General features: G+C 40.1%; 2 protein-coding genes and 1 long non-coding RNA gene across 6 annotated transcripts; 1 reads left to right on the forward strand and 2 right to left on the reverse strand.

Annotated features, from left to right (window-relative positions):
- The first annotated feature begins 1443 nt into the window (after positions 1-1443).
- LOC130916614 (peroxisomal succinyl-coenzyme A thioesterase-like) lies at positions 1444-12990 on the forward strand. Its single transcript, XM_057837471.1, has 11 exons — positions 1444-1548; positions 3526-3727; positions 5661-5760; positions 5980-6167; positions 7316-7485; positions 10009-10128; positions 10248-10330; positions 10421-10514; positions 10875-10955; positions 11039-11180; positions 11760-12990. Exons 2-11 carry the CDS (start codon positions 3532-3534, stop codon positions 11858-11860), a joined length of 1275 nt encoding a protein of 424 aa, XP_057693454.1. The 5' UTR covers positions 1444-1548; positions 3526-3531; the 3' UTR covers positions 11861-12990.
- On the reverse strand, positions 9546-18089 carry LOC130916615 (uncharacterized). The gene is made up of 3 exons (XR_009063313.1): positions 18009-18089; positions 9759-10122; positions 9546-9688 (listed from the first exon to the last, which is right to left on the reverse strand). It is a non-coding gene; the product is annotated as an uncharacterized LOC130916615 (long non-coding RNA).
- Positions 18090-18427: 338 nt separating this feature from the next.
- Positions 18428-21397, reverse strand: LOC130916697 (uncharacterized). 4 transcript variants are annotated; one of them, XM_057837599.1, is made up of 4 exons: positions 21182-21397; positions 19948-20029; positions 19294-19440; positions 18428-18736 (listed from the first exon to the last, which is right to left on the reverse strand). In XM_057837599.1, the coding sequence occupies exons 1-4, from the start codon at positions 21334-21336 to the stop codon at positions 18467-18469; spliced, it is 654 nt and encodes a 217-aa protein (XP_057693582.1). In that variant the 5' UTR covers positions 21337-21397; the 3' UTR covers positions 18428-18466. The 4 variants fall into 4 exon arrangements, with proteins under 4 accessions (XP_057693582.1, XP_057693581.1, XP_057693579.1 ...); XM_057837598.1 differs by having other exon boundaries at positions 19294-19476; XM_057837596.1 differs by having other exon boundaries at positions 19294-19476; positions 19948-20101; positions 21182-21395.
- Positions 21398-22579: the final 1182 nt, after the last annotated feature.

Genomic DNA, 22579 nt, shown 5'->3' on the forward strand with positions numbered 1-22579 from the left:
AATATCGACCGGTAACACTTTATTTGACAGCGGCATCATAAGACTGTCGTAAGACCAAATGAACACCCATGAAGCTTTGAACTAATTGGCTGAGATCTTCATTACTTCAAGAAGCTTCATTTGACCATCACTGTACTCTTGGGGGAGACAGTCAACCCCTGCTGCCACCTGCTGTCAACACTGTTGTCATCCATCATGCCTCCTAGCATACATTATAGCGTGACAGATGTAAATAACAATCAAAATTATTTTTCAGCGCTATTTATTTCTTCAGTTACTGTTCCAGTTGTTTCATTGGTTGCTTGTTAAAGTATTTGGTAACACTTTATTCTACAGTGGCACCATAAGACAGTGATAAGAGCATCATAACTATGGCATGAAACTGCCATGAGCAATAATGAACGCTTATGACAGATGTCATTTTGTGTCATCTGGCAAATTATCTCCATTTTGAATGGATGTATAAGATCCGAGCTGCACATGAATGGAGTTAGTGACATAATTTGCCAAATGATACTTAGTGGTATCTGTCATAAGCATTCATTAATGCCCATGATAATGTCATGTCATAATTATGACGGTCTTATGGGCAGTCTCATGATGCCGCTGTTAAATAAAGTGTTACCTATTAACCCAAATAAATCAACAAATAAGCCATACTGGACTATAAACCACAGGATTCAAAATGAGGGAAAAAAGTAGCAGCTTATAGTCCGACAATTACGGTATGTATATTTTAGGAGAAAATGATGTTGCGACAATACAGTTTTACTACACTCCACAGTAATTTCATTATTTGGTCATTTGTAAACCCGCATAATAATTCCTTCTTTCCCTTAAAAAATGAATAATAATATACATACAGGACTTTGTACATCAGTTTACCACATTTTAAACATGAATTAATAACAAGGGTTGTTTTTAAGTATACTGAGTGAAGAGATCAACCTTTTTGTAAGAATTCAACCACATGATTCTCTCCAAGAAGAGAAGTCTGAAAAAATATCTAACGTCGCGTTTTTGCTTCTTTGGAAAAAAGTGGTTAGTGATTTCAAAAAAGTGATTAATGATTTCTTTCTTAATCTCTGATAAAGAAGACAATAGTATTATATAAATTTCAAGTTTTTTTTTTTTTTTTTAAATGTTATTTTATTTTCAGTTTGATATAGCAGAAGTGCATTGCTGCACACCAGAAAAAAAGTCTATTTGTATATCACCACTTTTGTGATTTAATAACTTAATTTAGCGTAACAACACACATACACACACAACGAGTGTTTTAACGTGATATGTTTTTTGTTTGCTCGTAATGTTGCTTGCCAGTCTACTTGGAAGGTTCTAGCACTGAATGCAGTCCTATTTACCTCTGTTCTTGAGGAAATTGGTCTTTTTCGAGTTGGGAGCCAGAATGGCGTCCCTTTGCCTCCATCTTGTGTCCGTACAGTTTTACGGCACCATTTTCCTTCCATTTTTCGTGGGAGGAGACTGTAACGAGGCCAAGTTGAAGTCAGAAGAGTTGTAAGTGGAAAGAATCGACGTCTTAAACAGGTAAGCTCCACGCGGTCCGTGGCGGCGTCGTCAGGACTACGACGTATTTTTATACGGTAGTTGGGAGGCTTTTTATCGACAAACAAAAAGAAAGAAGCGATTTAACCGAAGCCCAACTAAAAGTTCCGTCTGCTTCCGGTAAATCTGGTCATGTGACACATTCGCCACTCTTCAAGGGCGAAAACATTTTTACCCATTTGACACATGGGTCAGTTTTAGAAGGATAGTAAATAGCGAATACCCTTAAAAATATTATGTGTAATTTTACTTTAATACAGTAACCAGTTGTTAAAATATATTTACGCAAAATAGCCAGTTATAGTGCAAAAAGTCGTGCATTATGAAAATAGGATTATTTTAAATTAATGAACAAACGATCGGATTACAATGAATATTTTGCTAAATGTAAAATAGGTAGCGCAGTAATGATTTGTATTATTTAAAATATACTGTAAATTATTTCCTTATTATTTTATATATGTTTTGCTGTAAATGTTGTTTAAAGTAGTTTTAATTAGAATAACTTAGACATCTTATTGTATTTCTTTTAAAATCGATTAAAAATGACTGAAATTAATAAAAAGGTTTTAAAAATGTTATTTAGTGTGGTACTGAAATCTAATTTGAGACTGATAAATTCATTTTCCATGCCTCTTATCCTTATTAAATAAATGTAATAAAATACAGAGAATTTACTTTCTTAATTAATATGATTATGAAAAGATGAAATATGCCCAGATATTCTATGAGTCTCGGGATATGAAACCATTCAAGGACTAATTAAGTTGGCCGCCATTGGTTGGCAACCTATTCAGAGTGTTCTGGGCATCTCCTCGGATCCTAGTTTGAATGGTTGGGAAAAGATGTTTTAAAAGTAGACATCACTGCCAGCCTATACATTTTTCAAAGGCAATAAGTAATGTATATCTAATACTGCATTTGTACCGTAGGTGCAAAGATTGGTAAATCTATAAGAGAATATTCATTTTTAATTGTTTACAATACCTGTATATTTTGCAATGAAGTCTAAGCCAGGCACATACTGGAAGTACAGCATGTTATTTTTGGGGGGAAAAATAATTAAATGTTCAGTAAAAAATTAAATAAACCAAATGACTCCCTCATGCACTCTCACCGTTTACAATAAAAGTGGACTTCAGTCTGCTTGTTAAACATAAACTTGCCTGTTTGCCTGCATTAACCCGGGAAGACAGACGACTCTAACTTTATCTGTCAAATAATAGTGTGCCTGGTATCTATCTAACTGATGTGAATCAGGGACAATTGGTAAAGCAATTTTAGAGCAATTTTCATTCGCAATTTTAGCTAAGAACAAACAGAACAGAAACAGCACATACGTAGTAAGTTTTGCAAAGTAACGTATCGCAAGGTCAAAGATGTATCATTTTCTAAAAAGTGGGTCATCTTGAAATCTTGAAATATTTACAATTTACCCCCTTCAAAAGATTATTTTCATTCTATAAAAGCTACGTTTTAATTCTTGTACGATACAACTTAATTATTGTGCAATTCGCAGTTTTTTTCCCCTTGGAAAAAGACCAAATTATATTTGAACTTCCTCAAAAAAATGCAAATTTCTTTTAAAAAATAGTAAGCCAAAGCTAAATCAGTATTTTTCTGAGGAAGAGTAAATACAACAGTGGTATGCCTTTTTTAATTGAAAATATGACTGGGAGAGGCGAGGGAGTCAACGGATAGGCGCCTTTGTTAACAGCCCCCCACTCCCGGCCCCTCCGCTGACCCCAACCACACCACACTTTCGGGTATATGATAGGTTCAAATCAAGTTCAGGCCGGTTAGAAACTATACAACCCCATTCCAGTCCCCCCGAAACGCTTAAATAATTATGTTTTCCCAAGTGTCAGATGAAAAATGAAGAGTACTTGAGGTACAAGGCAGGCTCCTGCAGACTAGGCCCAGCCCAACACTCCCTAATCTTGTGATCTTCTGTCAAAGGTCGTCATGCCATTTCAGCAGTGCAACGTAAAGCTCTCAGTTAGTCCATCCAGAGGCCTGGTGGATGAGAAGTTGGTCATTCTGGTGCAGAGTGCGCTTCCTGGAGCCAGGCTTACTCTCCGTGCCTTCCACCACTGTGAGGATGGACATGAATGGGAAGCCTTCGCTCACTACCTGACAGACACTTCAGGCTCCATCAACAGTATGTCAGGCCCTTTATGGAATACACGGGAACATACGAGTCCGTTATAAAAATGTAATTATTCATCAATCAACATGAGGGCTGATTGACGATTTGGAAAAATAAGATAGCACAGATTTTTAACACCATTACATAATCATTGAAGGACTGTTAAAGGAATGTTACAGGACAGGTAGGGGCAGAGTTTGGGACTCCTTGGGGTGCTGCCTCTAGGGGGCACGGTGTGCCTATAATCTAGGCCAGTGGTCAGCAACCCAAAATGTTAAAAGAGCCATATTCGGCAAAAATAACAAAAAACAAATATGTCTGGAGCCGCAAAAAATTAAAAGCCTTATAGAAGCATTACGATTAAGGCAACACATGTTGTATGTATCTACCTGTATATTAGCCTACTATCAAAATGACTAAGTGGGCCATAAATACATAATGAGCCTTCATGATTAAATGTTTATTTTCCTTGCGGTGCATTCTATAAAGAATGACACACGATGTGACTACTTGTTGTTGTCCGATACTGCCTCAAGTTTAACGACATTACAACATTAATGAATTATTTAATTGCTTTGATAAAATTAAAGAAACACAATAAAGAAATCCGAATTTTGATGTCATTTGTATTTTGAAGATTTGAAAAAAACAACAACAACATAGAATGTGCATAACGTGCCCCTTATCTGGGCGACAAACATATTGCAACAAAACTCAGCATGCATTTATAAAAAATAGAACGGCACCCTTTTGAAAAGGTAAAGTATATAATCAGAGTTCACGTACCTGCATAAAAGCAATGGGTGTTCAATATCATCACATCACACGAATCATCACAGACTATGCTGCCGCTGAATTAATGTCCTTGATTTGCTGATTGGTGAAGTTGCCTGCCATTTTTATGGCCCTTTCCTTCACTGTCTTATTGCCCAATTTCTCCGAGGGAACTCTCCCAAGGGATAAATAAAGTTTATTGAATTGAATTGAATTTAGAGGCATGTATTTGATTTTCTGTATTATCTCAGTTTTGTTTTTGAAGTCTGCAAATAGGTGTTCTGATATGTTGATGAATGACTCCTTCATTCACCAGTCACCATCTGTGAATGGTTTTCCACGCTTTATTTATCCCGGGTTGCAACAAAACTTGAAGCAGTAGTGGAGGTTGGAGATGCAATCCACTTTTTAAATCTATTTTTGCACTCCTCTAATTTCTCCAGAACTAATGCAATCACACTAACTGGCTACTCGGCTGCAAAAGTAGTATGCTTTCCCTGCAAATGTCTTTCAACATTATTCCTTTTGTGATTTGACAACATCTCGTTAAAGAGCAAACATTCAGAAAATTCTTCTGCATTGGCAATGAATACAATTGATTCGGCCCAAGAAACATTGAATCCTCTATTCTCCTGTTTTTTTTTTTCTGTTTTCCTCTTTGGAATCCATGTCCCATTATATCGCCGCTGGTGTTGGTTGTTTACAACAGCCGCCCTGCAGATAGAAACGTGCGTCGCAGGCTATGACGCAAATCTTCGTTGACAGAAATGTTGAAATGTAATATTTATTCTACACATTTTTACAGCATTGGAAAACGTTAAGATTATTTGTGTAATATTTGTCCTCCTACAGAAACCATGTTCAAACAAAAAATATATTTCTCCCATCTTTTTTACCTTTTCAAACATTTTTGTAACGCTCCAGGGAGCCACTAGGGCAGCACCAAAGAGCAGCATGCGGCTCTCAAAACACGGGTTGCCAACCCCCGATCTAGGCAAACTGTTCGATCGTATCGGGGGGGGCCGCGAGTGACTGCTAGGACCCCCGCTTAGCTGGTCGACTCGAGGGGCCTGTTGATACTCATCACACATGTGCCCTGTTCACATTTGTTCTCCGACTGGTTACAGATGTGTTTAACACGAAGCTTACTGCTACCATCTTTGCCTTTCAGTATCTGAGGATCCCAGCCTGGGGGGGACATACTTTGGGGTGGAACAGATGGGTCTTCTTTGGAGCATCAGACCAGTTCCAGGCAGCCAACCTGGGCTTAGGTAGACCACCACCTGCTAAATCATATATTAAAACAACTTTCACACAAGTATATCCTTGAAAATTTAATCATCAGAGTAGATGTAGAGTTCTGATTCTCTGGAAATTGACGGTTTGTTCTGCCATTTCATTTGCACAAGACCATGATACCAGAAAATAATGGGACAAATCACGCTTTGACAGGCAGCGTGAAAAGTTCTAATTACATGTGTCATCACTAGGATGAGAAAGAAGAACGTGGAGACCCCCATGGAGTTTACCATCTCCGTTTATCAGGACCACCTCACTGAATTCAAGGATCAAGTTTTGTTGGCATCCCAGCTAGTGGAACGCTGGTACATGGCGCCCGGGGTACTCAGGACCCCCATCACAGACCACGGGCTCACGGCGACCCTCTTCCTGCCTTCAGGTACTCACACCACAATTCAAATCTCTCAGATACTGAATGTTGCTGTTTATCTTCTACAACTTCTGTATATCTTCACAATTTATCTCTTATTCCATGTGTAACTGAGGGCAGGCTGTTGAGATTAAAACACGCAGGTCTGGCAGAACTAATAAGAAAGTGGCAACAGTAAATGACAAATTTATTTTGTTGACAATTAGAATATTTAACAACCAATTTAATTTAAAAAAATATATATATACAGTATATTATTCATTTGAATTGCATAAGATCCTTGGTAGGAACAAAGTTGGAATTAGACAGAAAATAATCACAGCAATGCACTACAAACTCAAACCAAAGCTCAAATTTCCCCAACCAAAATGACAGAAAAAATAGAAATAAAGTCAGATACCATAAATTTTATTGCAGGCACATGCAGGGTGGGGTGCTTGAGCACCTTCCCATTTGCCCCTACATGCCCAAAGTGCCCCTTTTGACTTGGTTTTAAAAAAAAAAAAAAAAAATTAGTGCGTATGTGTGTGCTGGCCGACTGTGCAGACATGCCACCAAGTGCTTTACTTGAACACAGAAAACACCTTTAAAAAAAAAAGCTTGTCTTTTGAGACCCGGGGCTGCCACTAAAGGAGAGGATTGGGAACCAGTGTTCTGTCCAGGTCCCGGTTGTGATTATAGTCCATGTTCAGGCTGTGACCCTGGGCTGGACTATGGTTCCTCGTTTTTGTTCCAACTGATCGAGCACAGACAATTTAACCTAACGTTCTCCAAACTGGTCCCCTAAAGGCTGCTGTGGGTCCTGGTTTTTGTTCCTACCAATCGAGCATACACAGTTTTTCCAATGAGGTCTCTGGTGAAACAAGCCACTCTCCCAAGAGGGTATTGAGAGAGGCGGGCTGCAGCCAGACCCCTCTCAAACAAGCAGCACATGACTGCAATCAACTGATTGCACTTGTAAGACACCAGATAGGTACAAATGTGTCGTCTTCGTTTGTTATTATGAAATCCTGCACCCACTGCAGCCCGATGTGGAATAGTTTGGAGACCCCTGCTTTAAATGATCAAGTGTCATTCTGAGTTATTGCAATCACAAGTACATGTGCAGTCATGATAAAACTTCTTATGTCAGTCATAATCAAAAAATACACCACCAGGTCCTGGACCATTCCCTGCTGTGCTGGACCTGTGGGGTGGTGGAGGCCAACTGGTGGAGTATCGAGCATCTCTGCTCGCCTCACGTGGTTTTGCCTCGCTGGCTCTAGACTACCTGACTCCAAATATCACTGTAAAGACTGGCAAGATGGTTGACAACACTTATTTTGAGGTGAAGTCCTTTCCATGTCCTGGTCCTGATTTTTTTCATGTTGGTGGTTATAAACCATTTCTCGAATGTAGACTTCATGTAGTGATATCATGGTAGGATTATGATGTACAAGCTAACAATAGTAAATCAAGTGAGGAATGCGTGTTTTGGTCCTGGTCCATGCTAGGCATGTGCCGGTTTCCAGTTTCAAGGTTTACCGTGGTATGAAAACCTCACTGTTTCAAAACCACTAAATTTTTCCGTCATACCGTCGTACAGTATTAGCTATTTTTTATGTCACAAAAATACAGGGAGAAATGGCTTGGAGCGCTCACCCCTCACCCTCCGTTTGTTGCTCAGTGAGTCAGCTGTGCTACACCATGGCTGTCACTGTCAAAGCTACACCTGAGCTTTTTCAAAATCCCCTCAAAAAGTCTAGTCTAGTATGGGAGTATTATGGCTATCAAAAAGAAACAGACGACCGAAGCTTAGAGGAGGAAGGACAGCCGACGTGCAGTCAACATTATTTCACATTTACGTTACAGTCATCCATCACTTTACACAAGTGAAAATTTTTTTGCAGACCCCTCCAGGCAACAGGCCAAGCGGCTGGAAGATATATTTTAACACTTAAACCCTATATTACAGATCCATGCATCATCTTACCTTTCTGTTTGACCCTCCCCTGATCCAACCACGCCCATTTCTAACCCGCACACCCCGAGCCCTGGTCGCACCCCCTTAAATTCTGCCCCTGCTATTTCTGCTACGTATGTCTTGTTCCTGGGCCTTGTCCATCCTGGATCTGGACCTGGATCTGTTCAATATTTTGGACTATTGTGGGAAATCAGTCCCATGGTGGTAGCCTAGTATTAGCATTTTGGTGACTGAGCTAACTATATCATACTGTTAGACAAATGACACAGGCCTGGTCTTGGCTTTGATTATAGGCCATGTCAAAAACCTGTGTGTATCCCTGGTCTTAATAATGACCTTGATCCTGGTCCATCTGGATACCAATTTGGTTCTCTGTCCTTGACCCTGGGTCATGTCCTGTACTTAAGTATAATGTTAGTAGTATATAATTAGCATTTTTAGAGACATAGAGATGGTGATAAAATCAGCATAATGTTGTTTTGCATAGTTCATGCATAGACTTTATAATATATTGACGAGACACCTCCCCCAGAAATTGTGCCACGCCTTCGGTAAGGGGCCTGCCCACACTCAGGACTCAGCATCAAGAGCAATTATTCTCAAATGCACGCAGCAATCTAATGCCAGATTTAGGTTGAAAAAGTACAAAAGCTGTACTGCATACAAACAGGAAGGATTGTCACAGGAGGGATTTGTTCAAGGATTCAATGTAATTATTATATTTTTCATACAATGCATGCATTTTGAAACGTGAAAAAAATCACTGGGAGAAATTAGCCGCTACGGCATCGGCGTCATACTTTGCAGTATTTACATAAAATAAATGCTAACTGCCCGGATTTTTGCCTTTAACCAAGAATCAAGACTGTTTTACATCCATATCTATAAAGAATTATGGGATTTAAGCATTTATTCACAAGAATTTTCAACGTAAAAATCTCTTCGTTGTTGTAAGGGGGGCCGCCACATTGGCTTAAAGATTAGCATCACATTCGACATATTTATGTAAAATAAATGCTAACTGTCCAGTTTTTTGCTTTTAACCAAGAATCGACAGTTTTACATTCATATTGATAAAAGAATTCAGGGATTTAAGCATTTATTGACAAGAATTTTCAACTTAAAAGGCTCTTTGTCTGTGTTTCTACTCGCTCAGCTTTGATGGCCACGCCAACAATGGTGGCCCCCTATGAATCGGCCCCGCACCTCTTGTCCCGTCACTATATTATGAAGTCTATGGTTCCCGTCACTATATTATGAAGTCTGTGGTTCATGTATGGATTCAAGCGATGATGCAGCAAGCCACACTTTAATGTGCTGTGATTGGTCAATCTACTGTATGATTCTAGGAAGTGACTAGGCCACATGCTGTTTTTGTTTGGGGTGCGTGAGAAGGAGGGGATAGCAGGGGAGACAAATCGAGTGTGGCGAGTCAGTTTTATTTGCAAGCACAAGAGAACGTGGCAGGTGTAGATCGCTCTGCTCGGGGTAGCGGGGCCGGTGTGAGACTTGGAAGCTCGGAAGGAGGCAGGTGTGGAAACCAACGAGAGGCGCGCAAAGTCAGGACCTGGGGCGAGAACATAAACGTCGTGAGCCGGGAATCAGATAAAGAATCAAGTACACAAGATGCAACTGACGTGGTAAACAGACTAGTTAATCGGGTGACGAGGTGGCAGCATCCGCTGGCTTTTGAAGACTGATGATTGTCATTTCCAGCACCTATGGCCGCTCCACCTGTCTGACGTCCAACCTGCAATTAGACTAAAAACACGCACACCTGCCCAAGGTGGGCCAGGTCTCAGGAGGGAGGGGCAGCGGCCCTAACAGTTTTGTGATATCTTTGTGTTGCCAAGGTAACTGATTATATTGCATTCTGTGTGCATGCAGAAAGCCTTCACATTCCTGCAGCAGCACCCCAGGGTGATGGCCGAGCGTGTGGCCATGTTGGGTCTCTCCTTTGGAGTCAGTGTCACACTCAAGATGGCCGCTTACTCACACATCCTAAAGGTCACACGCGGAAGACATCACACAAAAACACACTGTGATTTTAGGACTCACTGTGTCTGTGTGTGTGTACTTGTATTGTGGTGCATGTCTACTTTTGTCTGTGTATGTATGTTCTACAGCCCAAGTGTGCAGTGTGCATTAGTGGAAGTCACGTGCAGCCAGTGGAAGGAACTATGGTGGACATTTTATCTTACTTTGATCGGTAACAAATACAATCACCACTGCGACCTCTGTCATTTTGTTGAGAAAAGGACACGTGACTGATCATATTTCTTGTTTATCGTCCATTTAGGATCGGGTACAAGGCTCAACTGAATGACAAGAACCAGGCCATCATGAGAAACCTGCTTCTACCAATCCCAACTGACCCTGCATACAAAGTAGATGTGAGTTCCTGGTTTTGTCAAGGTCCATGTACTGATCCTGGTCGATTCCATGGTCTGATTCTTAGGCATGTTTCTGATCCTGCGCCTACCTGTTGTCTTATTCCTGATTCTTGTTCTGGTCCATGTTCGGTTTCATGACTTGACTCTTGTCTTGGTCATGGTACTTATCCTGGTGCGTTCCCTGGCCAAGGTCTATTTGTTTGTTTGTTTCTAAACCTGGTGTTGATCAGTGCGTTGATACTGGTATTGATCATTGTTACTGTCCTCGTCTTTGTCTTGATTCAGATCTGAATCGGTTTCATGTTCTTGTCCATATAAATATCTATATCAATAAGTATACCATTTTTTGTGTTTCCACAGATGGGATGTGTGAAGTGTCCACTGCTGTTGGTTGTGGGTGAGGATGACCAGAACTGGCCTGCCTGTGAGTCTGCTGCAGATGTAAGGAAATTTTCCATGATGGCATTCAAAATTCATAAAGTGCTTGTTAACATGGAGAAGCAACTCAACTATTTATTTTACAGATGAAGGAGATGATGGTGCGTGCTGGAAATGACCACCTGCTGACAATCCTGTCTTATCCTAACGCTGGACATTTGCTGGAGCCTCCGTACTCACCACACACCAGAGTCAGCTCATTCAGATCTGTAGGCACCCGGGAAAAGAGTAAGTTCTCAGGCAGTACGCAGGCAAACTCAGAGATTTTACGCCATCACAAATGGTTCTGTCATGGGTCCATTTCTTGGTTCGTGTACATCTCCTTATCCATGTCTTGGTTCATGTCCTAATTGATGTCTTAGTCGATGTCTTTTGTTTATGTACTGGTTCTGGCCAGTGTCTTGTTTATACATGAGTATATTTCCTGGTACCTGTGCCCATGTCCTGAACCTTGTCCATGTTTTAGTTCATGTTCTAATTTATTTCCTAGTCCACGGCTTTGGTCCTAGAGTTTTAAGAACAGAACAACATCTTGGGTCATGTCATTGTACATGTCCTAGACCTGGTCAAATTCGCTGATCCTTGTCATGTCATTGTACATGTCCTAGTCCTGGTCAAATTCGCTGATCCTTGTCTTGGTCTACGCCCTGATTACAATTCAGATTGTAGCTGTTGTTGATGATAATGATCCGTGAATCCCTAAGTAGTCCTACGCCTAAGAAAGTTAACAAAGGAAGTCTCAATCTAGTATGTGTTTCGTATTCCATTGGTTTATAGTAATAATGGAGTTATGTTTTGTGTTTGCAGTCACAGCCCTGTGGGGAGGTGAGTGTGTGGCACATTCAGTGGCTCAAGAGGACGCCTGGAAAAAGACCTTGGGCTTCCTGCGCCACCATTTGTATGCCTGAGGATGGAACCCAGATGCCTCATAGGTGGACTATTCTGTTTCACCGCGAAAACCCGAACACTGACCAATACTTAATGGCTCGAGCGACATTCACTGGAACACAAATTGGGCAATATAAGATATCACATCAACTGCTACATCTTGTTGAAGAACAAATACCTTCAGTTTAAAGACACAGTAAAACAGTGCTCTTTTGAGGAAAAAAAAGCACATTCTCTGAACAGGAAAAACAAAGAAGCAACCTCCATTCCTTCCATATCTTTCATCCCTGGACAAAGAGAAGATAATTTTGCCACACAAACCGACAGTACAGCCATTTTTTGGCTTTCAGATCACCGCGACTAATCTTACAACTGAAAAAAATATGTTTTGCATCCTGGAAAATTATCCTATTGTGGGTTTGCTTTGTGGTTTTTGGGGTTAAACAGTTGGGTGCCCATAGCAACACTCAGCCTCGAGATTTCCTAATTAGCCTTGTGAATGAACTGATGGATTGGCTTGGATAAGAGGCAAAGCTTCTCCTAAGACAATCAAAGCAGTCCAATGGATCGCATTTGGACTGTTTTTATTGCACTGTCTGGGAATGACATTACCAGAATGGAAATATTTACAGACAAGTAGGTTTCTTAAAGAAAATAAACAGAAAAGAATAAATGTGTTTAACTGAAATATTTTAACTTTTAGTGAAAACATCAAAATTCAACATTTTATTGAAATAAAATTTATGAATATAGTTTAACTGTACAACCATCCAACAGAGAGTATTTGAGCTTTTTCATGATTAATTAATCAGCCCAGTGACAAAAAAATCTGCCTTTACATCCCTAGGATATACCTATGAAATATAATTTCAATCAGTCAGTTGCAGTTTTAGTGGGGGTGAACAGGGACACTGGCCGCACCTCTAATTTGAATGGCCCCTGTAGTGTGTCTGTTCCTATTGTAGCACCAAGCATGGTAATCGGCGAATCCTTCTTTTCTGGAGAGAGAATGAGATAATGTTTTTTCTAGAGTATGTTAAATATTAATGCTGCTTTTTGTGTTAAAAAGGACTTTTCAAAAAAGTGAATAAAATTGTTGTTCCATGTATTGTATCCTTGCTTGCACACAGTATGATTAAATACGAATTATTGCAAACTTTACGAATTCATCATTGCTTGAGTGTCACGCAAAGATGTTTTTACCGCCACATGCAGGATAATCTGCGTCAGGCCCGGAGTGGCTAATCGGGAGGACTGGGACAAATCCCCATGGGCAGGCCTGAAGTTTAGTCTTACATTTTTGCTAAAGCTGTCCATTAAACGCGTTAATATTGGTGTTAACACAAACACGCTTTGACGCTGTTAATTTTAATAATGCGTGTTAAATTAAGGCCCTTCCAGCCCTCCGTAGTTTGAAATTCAAGACAACGTGCGGGGCGCTCCTATGGCTGCCAGCTCTAGAAGAGAGTATCATCCTGCTGACTTGATTCTGGAAAAATCTTATTTTGGCTTTTAAAGGGCAAAATGGGGCACTTTGAGGCAGCGTGATGAGCGTGAACCCGCTTAGCATGACCCATTATGGTTTTCGTGCATTTTTGGTTGAAATACAGAAATGAACCTCCTGGCGCTTTGCAAGATGCATCATAGGCTGGCAGAAGGACATGGAGGCAACTTTGGCTTTTTTTTTTCAGCCCAAAATGTGGCAGTCTGAGGCAGACTGTGGGATTTATTGAGCTGCAATGCACAGATGAACTGAATGAACGTGTAGAATGAAAGAAAGAGAACCTCTAGCATGGAAGCTACAGACACGTCTGTCGCCACTGCCTGAAATTCACTATTTTTGGTGAAATCCATGTTCTCGGGCAAAACGTAACTTGGTGTTTTAACCGAAAATACGGAACTTTGTGGTGGATTGATTCGCACAATTCCCTCTAAAATGCAAAGATGAACAATGTAAGTGCTTTGTGGACTCAATGATAACAAATATTTCATTAAAGTATCTACACTACTACCTGAATAATTAGAATATCAAGAAAAACTTGTTTCATTTTGGCAATTTAACATAAAAGATAAACCAACAAGTTTTTTTGAGTTATTACATGCAAATTGACATATCTCAAGCAGTTCGTTGAAGTTTTAAACCCCTGTCATTCTCTCTACAATTTCAAACTGCCTGTCCGACATAAAAACCTGGATGGACAATAACTTTCTCAAACTCAACAGTAACAAAACAGAAATTCTCATCACCGGACTTAAAGCTCTCCTCCCCTCTGTACAGAACCTCACTCTCCTCATTGATGGTCACCCTGTCACCCCCTCCACCTCCGTACGCAATCTTGGCATCATAATGGACTCAACACTCTCATACCAATCACACATCAGCCACCTCACTAAAACCTCTTTCATCTCCGCAACATCGCCCGCATCCGTCCCTCCCTCTCCCAAGCCACAGCTGAAATACTCATTCACGCCTTCATCACACCCAGACTCAACTACTGCAATAGCCTCCTCTGTGATCTCCCATCTTCTCATCTCCAAAAGCTGCAATACGTCCAGAATTCTGCCGCCCGCCTCCTCACCCACACCCGCTCCAGAGAACACATCACCCCCATCCTCCAACAGCTTCACTGGCTTCCTATCTCATACCGGATTCAGTACAAACTCCTCCTCCTCACCTACAAGTCCCTCCATAACCTGGCCCCTTCCTACCTCACTGACCTTCTACAACAGCACTGTCCCTCCCGCCGCCTACGTTCTGCCGACTCCAATCTCCTCACACCCATCACTCGCACTAAGCACCGAACCTTGGGGGACCGAGCCTTCGCCGCTGCTGCCCTCTCACTCTGGAATTCACTCCCAAAACCCATCAGGAACTCGGACTGATTACGAAACTTCAAATCACTCCTAAAAACCCACCTGTTCAAACTAGCTTCTCCCACCTCTTAATTCTGTTTATGTGTTATGTTATGTAAAGCGTCTTTGAGTGTCCAAAAAAGCGCTATACAAGTTTGATGTATTATTATTATTTATTATTATTAAATTGAGATTTTTCATTTTATTGAAATCACAAACTTAATAGAATTAGAATATGGTGAAAAGCTTCAGTTAGTACACAGTTGCCAACTTACCGATGTGTAATTCAAAATACCTGCAAAAGGGTTCCTAATAAGTCAAAGGATGGATCAGAAGAGTTCAGACACGCATAGGGAAGACTTCTGATCTGACAAAATATTGTCATTTCAGTCATAGTAGTGTATATGCCTACATTATATTATTTATAAGTATATGAAATAAAATACAAGTATTATACATTCACACTCTGGCCCTGATCTGCATATTGCCTTGTTGACCAAAACGAACACTGTGATTGAACAAAGATGGCAGCGACACGTGGCCTCTGAAGGTTACATGTGGCCCCTTCTTGGCCAGTTTCAGAAAAATCCCAGAACCACCGCTGCAATCAGTCCATGGATAACAGCACTGCACTGATTGCGTAGCATTTAAAGTGACCTTAACATAATGTCTTTTTCAGCTGTCACGCTGGGGGGGTTGGGGGTCGGCAACCTGTGTTTTACGAGCCGCATGTGGCTCTTTAGCGCTGCCCTAGTGGCTCCCCGGAGCATTTTCAAAAATGTTTGAAAATGGACAAAGATGGTCGAGGGAATTATATTTATGTGTGTTATATGTGTTGATATGGTTTCTGTAGGAGGACAAAATAGACACATTCTTAACATTTTCCAATGCTGTAAAAATGTTGAATATTAAATTTCAACATTTCTGTCAACGAAGATTTGCGTCATAGCCAGCAACACACGTTTCTATCAGCAGGGCGGGATGCCAGGCAGATGGCTATTGTAAACACGCCACAACACCTGCGGCAGCAGAGTACCCAGTCAGGAGTGAGCGAAAAAGTGCGATTCCATTACTTCTGAAGAACTTAGGGTAGGTTCATACCGCAGATCTTAATGCAGGAATCTGATTTTTCTGAACGTCTGAACTGTCAAGTCTCCCGAATTGGAATATAGCAATTACATCAGCAAAGAGCAAGAGACTGGGCGCGACGGTAGCGGTGCAGCTGTGCGTTAGTACCTAGATTGCATTGAACACGGCTTTTGGGGAAGGGACGGGCTTGACAACAGTCATAAAAAAATTAATTGAATTGTTAGACTTATCCTCGGTTTTCTTTCTGCTCCATATGAGTAATATTTTAAGATTGCTTACACGGCCGAGAGTCGGGGCAAACTATCCGTATGTGTGTGTGCGTGTGTGTGTGCGTGTGATGCACGGACAGTGCGTACATGATATCGATCTATATAAACTTTGAATATAAGACTAAACGATGATTATTTATGTCCTTTATTTGTGTCCTCTTTTTGGAAATCAAAATATGATCACCTTTGAATGTCGTTGAGGCAGCATGTGTCGTCATTTGTTTTGATGCTTCTGCGCAGACTTCAAAAACACAACCAAAATAAAGAAAATCAAAGATGCCAAAATAGGGGGCATCCTATGCACGTTCCATTTTGTTTTTCGAAACCTCAAAATAAAACAAAAAATCAGATTGATTGCACTTCTATTTTATAAAAGCAATGAAACAATATTGTAATGAAGTTAAACTTGACGTGGCATACAACAGTCATTGCACTGCAGGAAAAATAAACATTAAATCATGAAGGCTCATGTATTTTTATCCGACTTAACTGTATTAGCCTACTATCAAAATGACTAATACAGATAGATACAGCATGTGTTGCCTTCATTATTAGGCTTATTTAAGGGTTTTGATTTTTTGCGGCTATAGACTTTTTGGTCCAATATGTGCTATGTGCTAGAAGCTATAATGCTGGGGGCAGTACAGCCGCTGAGTTCTATCTCCTTTTCTTACTCTACCTACCACTTGTCTTACTTTATTTCTATTTTCCAATGTTAATATCTAGTTGTCTAGTCTCTTCATCACTAGTCACCCGGTGTCCCCTTTCCCCCCTCCCCTCTGGGGAGGGGCTATTTTTCAGCTGCAGCCTCCTGACTGTCCGGACCCCTGGCTGGATAGACGTCCTCGCTGCTACCCCCGTCTCATCTGACTAGAGGGACCTCTTCTTGCTCCTTTACGCCACTGTATTTTTACGGACTATAACTTCGCTTGCTAATTCCCATTAGCAGTTCTGGGGTTCCTGTCTATTCGTCCTGGGAGTGGATCTGTCCTGACTGTGGTACTCCCCAAGGTTTCTCATTTTTCTCCCAATTGACTCTGGAGTTTTTGGAGTTTTTCCTTGCCGGCATGGAGGGTCTTAAGGATAGGGGATACCCAGGACTTGAACTGTATCTATTCATCTTTGTTGCTTCATTTCTAATTGTGTATCATATTGCCTCTGTAAAGCCCTTTGAGACTTCTGTTGTGATTGAGGGCTATACAAATAAAATTGAATTGAATTGAATATGGTTCTTTCAACATTTTCGGTTGCCGACCCTTGCACTATGCAGTCTAATAGTTCTACCAATAGTAAACTTGTTTTGGAAAAAAACAAATTTGATTGAAAATTTTGATTTAAATTAGGGCTGTCAAACGATTAAACTTTTTAATCGAGTTAATTACAGCTTAAAAATTAATCGTAATTAATCGCAATTCAAACCATCTATAAAATATGCCATATTTTTCTGTAAATTATATATATTCTGAAAAATTGTTGGAATGGAAAGATAAGACACAAGATGGATATATACAGTGGGGAGAACAAGTATTTGATACACTGCCAATGGGAAAATCCATTCGCAGTGTATCAAATACTTGTTCTCCCCACTGTACATTCAACATACGGTACATAAGGACTGTAGTGGGCATTCCACTCTACTGTCATTTAAATCTGTCTATGCTGTCCTCACTCCGAAGCGTCTACTTTTTCCAAAGCTAGACAGCTAGTGAACGACGCCTTAATGATCAGACTTCTTTTTTCATCTGATTTATTAATAAAATAGCCTCAAACCATTGTCCTCTTTAGACCGTCATAAAACTACAACAACAACAAAGTACACAAGCATTGCATTAGCAACAACGTTAGCTTAGCACGCTATACAGGTTCACTAAACATAAACAAAAAGCGTCTCATACAAAAAATAGAACATTTCGCTTACTAACATAATATGTACATTCTTTACAACAACCATACTTACGGACAAATCTTGTCCAAGGATCATATAAGCACAACATTACAACGTAGGCTTCAGCCCGAGACGTCGTGCAGCCATATGAACTGGCAAGAAAAAGAATAAACCATGTCGCAAAGCGACCACAAGAGTTCGCTGTTGTGCTGCAGCACAAAAAGCCTTGCTGTAAAACTTACCAAAAGGCAGAATACTGTCTGAGCGGGACATGTGCGTTAATTGCGTCAAATATTTTAACGTGATTAATTTTAAAAATTAATTACCACGCGTTAACGCGATAATTTTGACAGCCCTAATTTAAATAGTTGAAGAATACCATTATACATTTTCATCAATTGTAGTATACAGTATTGGTTAATGAAATCAAATATGTGAACCAAATCTTTACTACGGGTTTGGACACATGGGGTTTAAAAAAAAAATTGTATTTTGAAATGTTTTTTATTATTGAAATTTTCTTTCATGCTTCAAAGTGGTTTGATGAGTACAGCGCAGGGGCGAATGGCTTTCTCCACCAAATCTTGCTCCTGGTCTTGCGTTAAGCCCTCAGGGATAGGCAACAGCCAGTATTTATCCCCATTATGTTTTTCACGGTATGCCGGGTTCATGCGGTTCTGCATCACCACGCGGTACTTCTTGCCTGTAGCTTTGGACTGGAATGTTTTGGTGTAGTCCACTGCGTCCTCCAGGTATGGCGTTGAATACACGCCGCGACCGTACTTTTGACCAGGACCAGGCTGACAATAAAACAAATGTTTTTTAAGTAACAAGACAAATATGTCATTTTACCACAAAGAAAAACTTATCACATAAGAATTGAGGATTTGAAAGTGCTTTAATATGCTAATAGGTTGGCTCCTTCCACACGAATACCATACTTACAAAGCTACAAACTACTAATCTTGATGAAAAGGGGGTGAAAATAAGAACAATTTGAGGCTAAAGATTGAACTTTGAGGCACTCCAATTTGAAATCAAGAATTTACTGCACATACAAAATGCAAATAGTCTAATTTACACATTTACAACCACTCTATTAACACATTTACAGAGGTTTTAATTTTTTTTAACACGCACACAAACTGAATAGCATTGGAAATTTGAGACCGCTCTTTGTTCAAGTCTGGCATTGTCTGGGGTCATGGTTTTGACAGTCTCAAAAATTTCTGGTTTCCTCTTGGGCGTGGTTCTGAGTAAAACATTAAAATATACACTATACAGACATTTATGCACGAAAACATACAAGTCATGGGTTTGCACACAAAATATGTATCAATAACCAGGTTAGTCTAACCTGGTAATTGGTGACAATGATTGCTCTGGCTCCGTTCTTGGAGGTGCCATGGTAGGACACAGGCCACTCCCCAAGTTTGGAGTATGTGGTGGTGCAATGGCCGCGCTCACCAAGCCACACGTTCCCGTCCGGATATTTATCCCAGACCTGTGGAGTGACATAAGAAGGCAGTCCTGACGGTGTCTGTAATGAAGAGTGAGCTTCCTTTAGGTCGCTGGCCTGCTTGGTTCTGATGCAAGTGAATTGTTCAAAATCTGCAATAAAATTGAATGCACTTTCAACATTTTGTGGACCAAAATGAAGCTAGATAACACTTGGTTGGCAGCACACTGCAACTTCATATTTTCACCTTCACCTGCAAAACTCCAAAAGTGACTGTCCAGTTGCAGGGAAAAAAACAACCCTGCCGTCTCATAAATATAGTACTGTACTTACCACACAAAAATGTATACTAATTGTGGCAAAACACTCAAAAATAACTCATACGAATACACACATTCTTCTCTCATCCACACTCAAAGGCAGGCAGTCGTCGACAACAAGCACACTAAAAAAAAAAAAAAAAATGTTAAGTGTCTCTCTCCATCCTCACACATACTTTTGCAGAAGACATTCAAATACTTCAGAGGTGCACATGAGAGTGAGTGGAGTGACCTTTAGAGCAAAGCGCAGCCACCCGCAAGGCCTGTGGTAGACTTCTCCTCCTCTGTAGTAGGTGCACTTGTCCTTCAGCTTGCTGAAATCAAAATCGTACCGTCTGTCAAAGAATTCGTCCTCGTCGATCACTAGGCCCTCGCCGTCATCACCACTACACAAATGCACACACACATTCAAAAATCAGACACTAAAGAAATCCTGTGGATACTGACAGGGTTTGTGAAGCTTAGTTTTTTTCTGATTATTTATATTCAGGATTTTTTACCCCAATAATTTGCAGCGCTTACAATCCACTTTCAAGTACGATCATGGGTTAGTGCTTCACAGATGGAAGTCACCCTACTGTTCTTGAAACAAAATTATACGTCTACAGACTTTTGAAAACTTTAGTTTTTCATGGGTGAAGTGTCCAGGGCTCGTTATTAAATAGAAGTAAATGTCTTCCATCAGATTTGTAACCAAGACAGGTGAGTTGGACCACCATTTTCCCCCATCAGCCCAGATCTTATACAGGCTTTGAATTATTTGATTTTTTTCCACCAATACATATGTGATTCTTTCTAAACTTCTAGTCTTCGGGTGTGAAAGTTTATATATTGGAGATTTTGCCCTCTAACCGTGTCTTCCCTGCTTGTCCCTGCTTGCCCTCAGGTTTGGGACTCCTTGCCTTCCAACCAACTGAGCATGCCGTTAAAACAGATCAATACAGGTGCTCCTATAACATCTGGATTATTTAATTTTTCACTGGCAAGCTGACTTGATGCCTTTTATACTCAGGAAAAGGATCCATTCCTTTTGAATCATGTCAATCTTTTCGAGCAGTATCCATGCATTTAATTGCCCTCGAATACCCAATTTCGCAGCAGGGAAGGACATGAAAGTCGCTGCTGGTCTGCATAAAAGGAACATACTGTCCTATGGAGCTCACGAAAGCTTACATTAACCCAACAGTTTTTATACATAGTATCCAGGTTGTTATATAAAGATTAATTGAGCGAGAATGAATAAGAGTGAAAATTTTAAGAGTGTGCTTTGACTCCATTCCATCACTATACCTGGTGCACCATGTACATTGCCCACAACCATTTTTGACAGAAAATGGACTCCAATATGTCACCGGCTGATTGAAAAGTTTCAGGAAACTCCTAATTACAATGATTACGCAAGGTATTCTATATTTGATATATTTCAATTCATGTGTTTCGATTTGGTCCACTGTTCCGGTATTTACCTGCGGCCCATGGCTGCAGAGACAAAGCCCATCACAGACATGGGAAGGGCAGACGCCAGGCACGGGCCATGGCCCAACACCTGAGCCTGGCAGGATGTAACTGGAGTGTTACACAGCGCAGACAGAGCCTCCAAGCGAATGTCACTATCGACCATCTTGCTCTCTCTGCCGGACTTTCAGCTCAGTCTTGTTAAACAGTTAGACCGCTCACATTGAGGCGAATTTATAAATTCTCAAAGTCATGTGTCTGCTTGTACAGATAACGACCTCTCGTTAACGTAATCAACAAAACCTGAAGGGGGGCTTGTCATTCACATATGCCAATCCCCATTAAACCACATCAAATTCAAATCTTTGTTTTTCTTTAATTAAACGTCATTGCAATTCCAATATAACCAAAGCTTTTCATTCAGGGACTGATTGTTCCGAGTCAAAATACCAAAACTAAAAACAACTAAAAATATTTATTATTTGATATTTCATTCAATCTCTAGATAATTAATTTATCATCCATGCCACTTATCCTTACAAGGGTCGCTGGAGCCATCCCAACTGATTATGGGCAGGAATCGGAATACATCCTGAACTGATTGCCCCACAACCACAACGCACAAAGAGACAAACAACAATTCACACTCATAGACTATTTGGTGTACAATATTCAGTCAACCTACCAAGCACGATTTAGGATATGGAAGGAAACCGGAATACATGGAGAAAACCACACAGGCACGGAGAGAACATGCAAACTCCAAACAGGAAGGCTGCTGAAAGGATTAAACCGTTTATCTCAGAACTGTGATGTGAGGTGACATGCAAAACAGTCAACCAACTTTCTATCTGGCTGGAAAATGAATTTGTAAAATAATTGAACATTTAATAAATATGATTAAAAAAAAGATTATATGATGCAGTTACATGAATACATGATTTATTTACCAAACAAAATAGTGATAAGAAAACAAATCTTGTGTTTTTAGTCAGTTATTTGTACTGTTTGCAAAATTGTGTTAATTTGAAATTGTATAACTACAATTAGAATACCGTATTGACCCGACTATAAGACGGCCCTGATTATAAGACGACCCCCTCTTTTTCAAGACTCAAGTTTGAAAAAAGACTTTTTTAACACCAAATTAATTTTCATACAGAAAGCAATTACAGTACATCTGAAACAAATGATTATAAAAATATATTTGATAGAAAAAGCATGTTATTTTGGCCTCATTCAAATATCAATATCTGAACATTTAAATATGTAAACTTAAGTGCTATCATATTCGTAAATGAATGGCTTCTTGTTTTTAAAATGTAAATAAACCAATCTATTGTGATAAAACAACAAAATTGCAATAGCTGCATTAACCATCAAAGTGAAGTCTAACTGTAACTGTAGTC

The sequence above is a fragment of the Corythoichthys intestinalis genome, chromosome 5 (genome assembly GCF_030265065.1).
Source record: "Corythoichthys intestinalis isolate RoL2023-P3 chromosome 5, ASM3026506v1, whole genome shotgun sequence".
Taxonomy (NCBI): Eukaryota; Metazoa; Chordata; class Actinopteri; order Syngnathiformes; family Syngnathidae; genus Corythoichthys; species Corythoichthys intestinalis.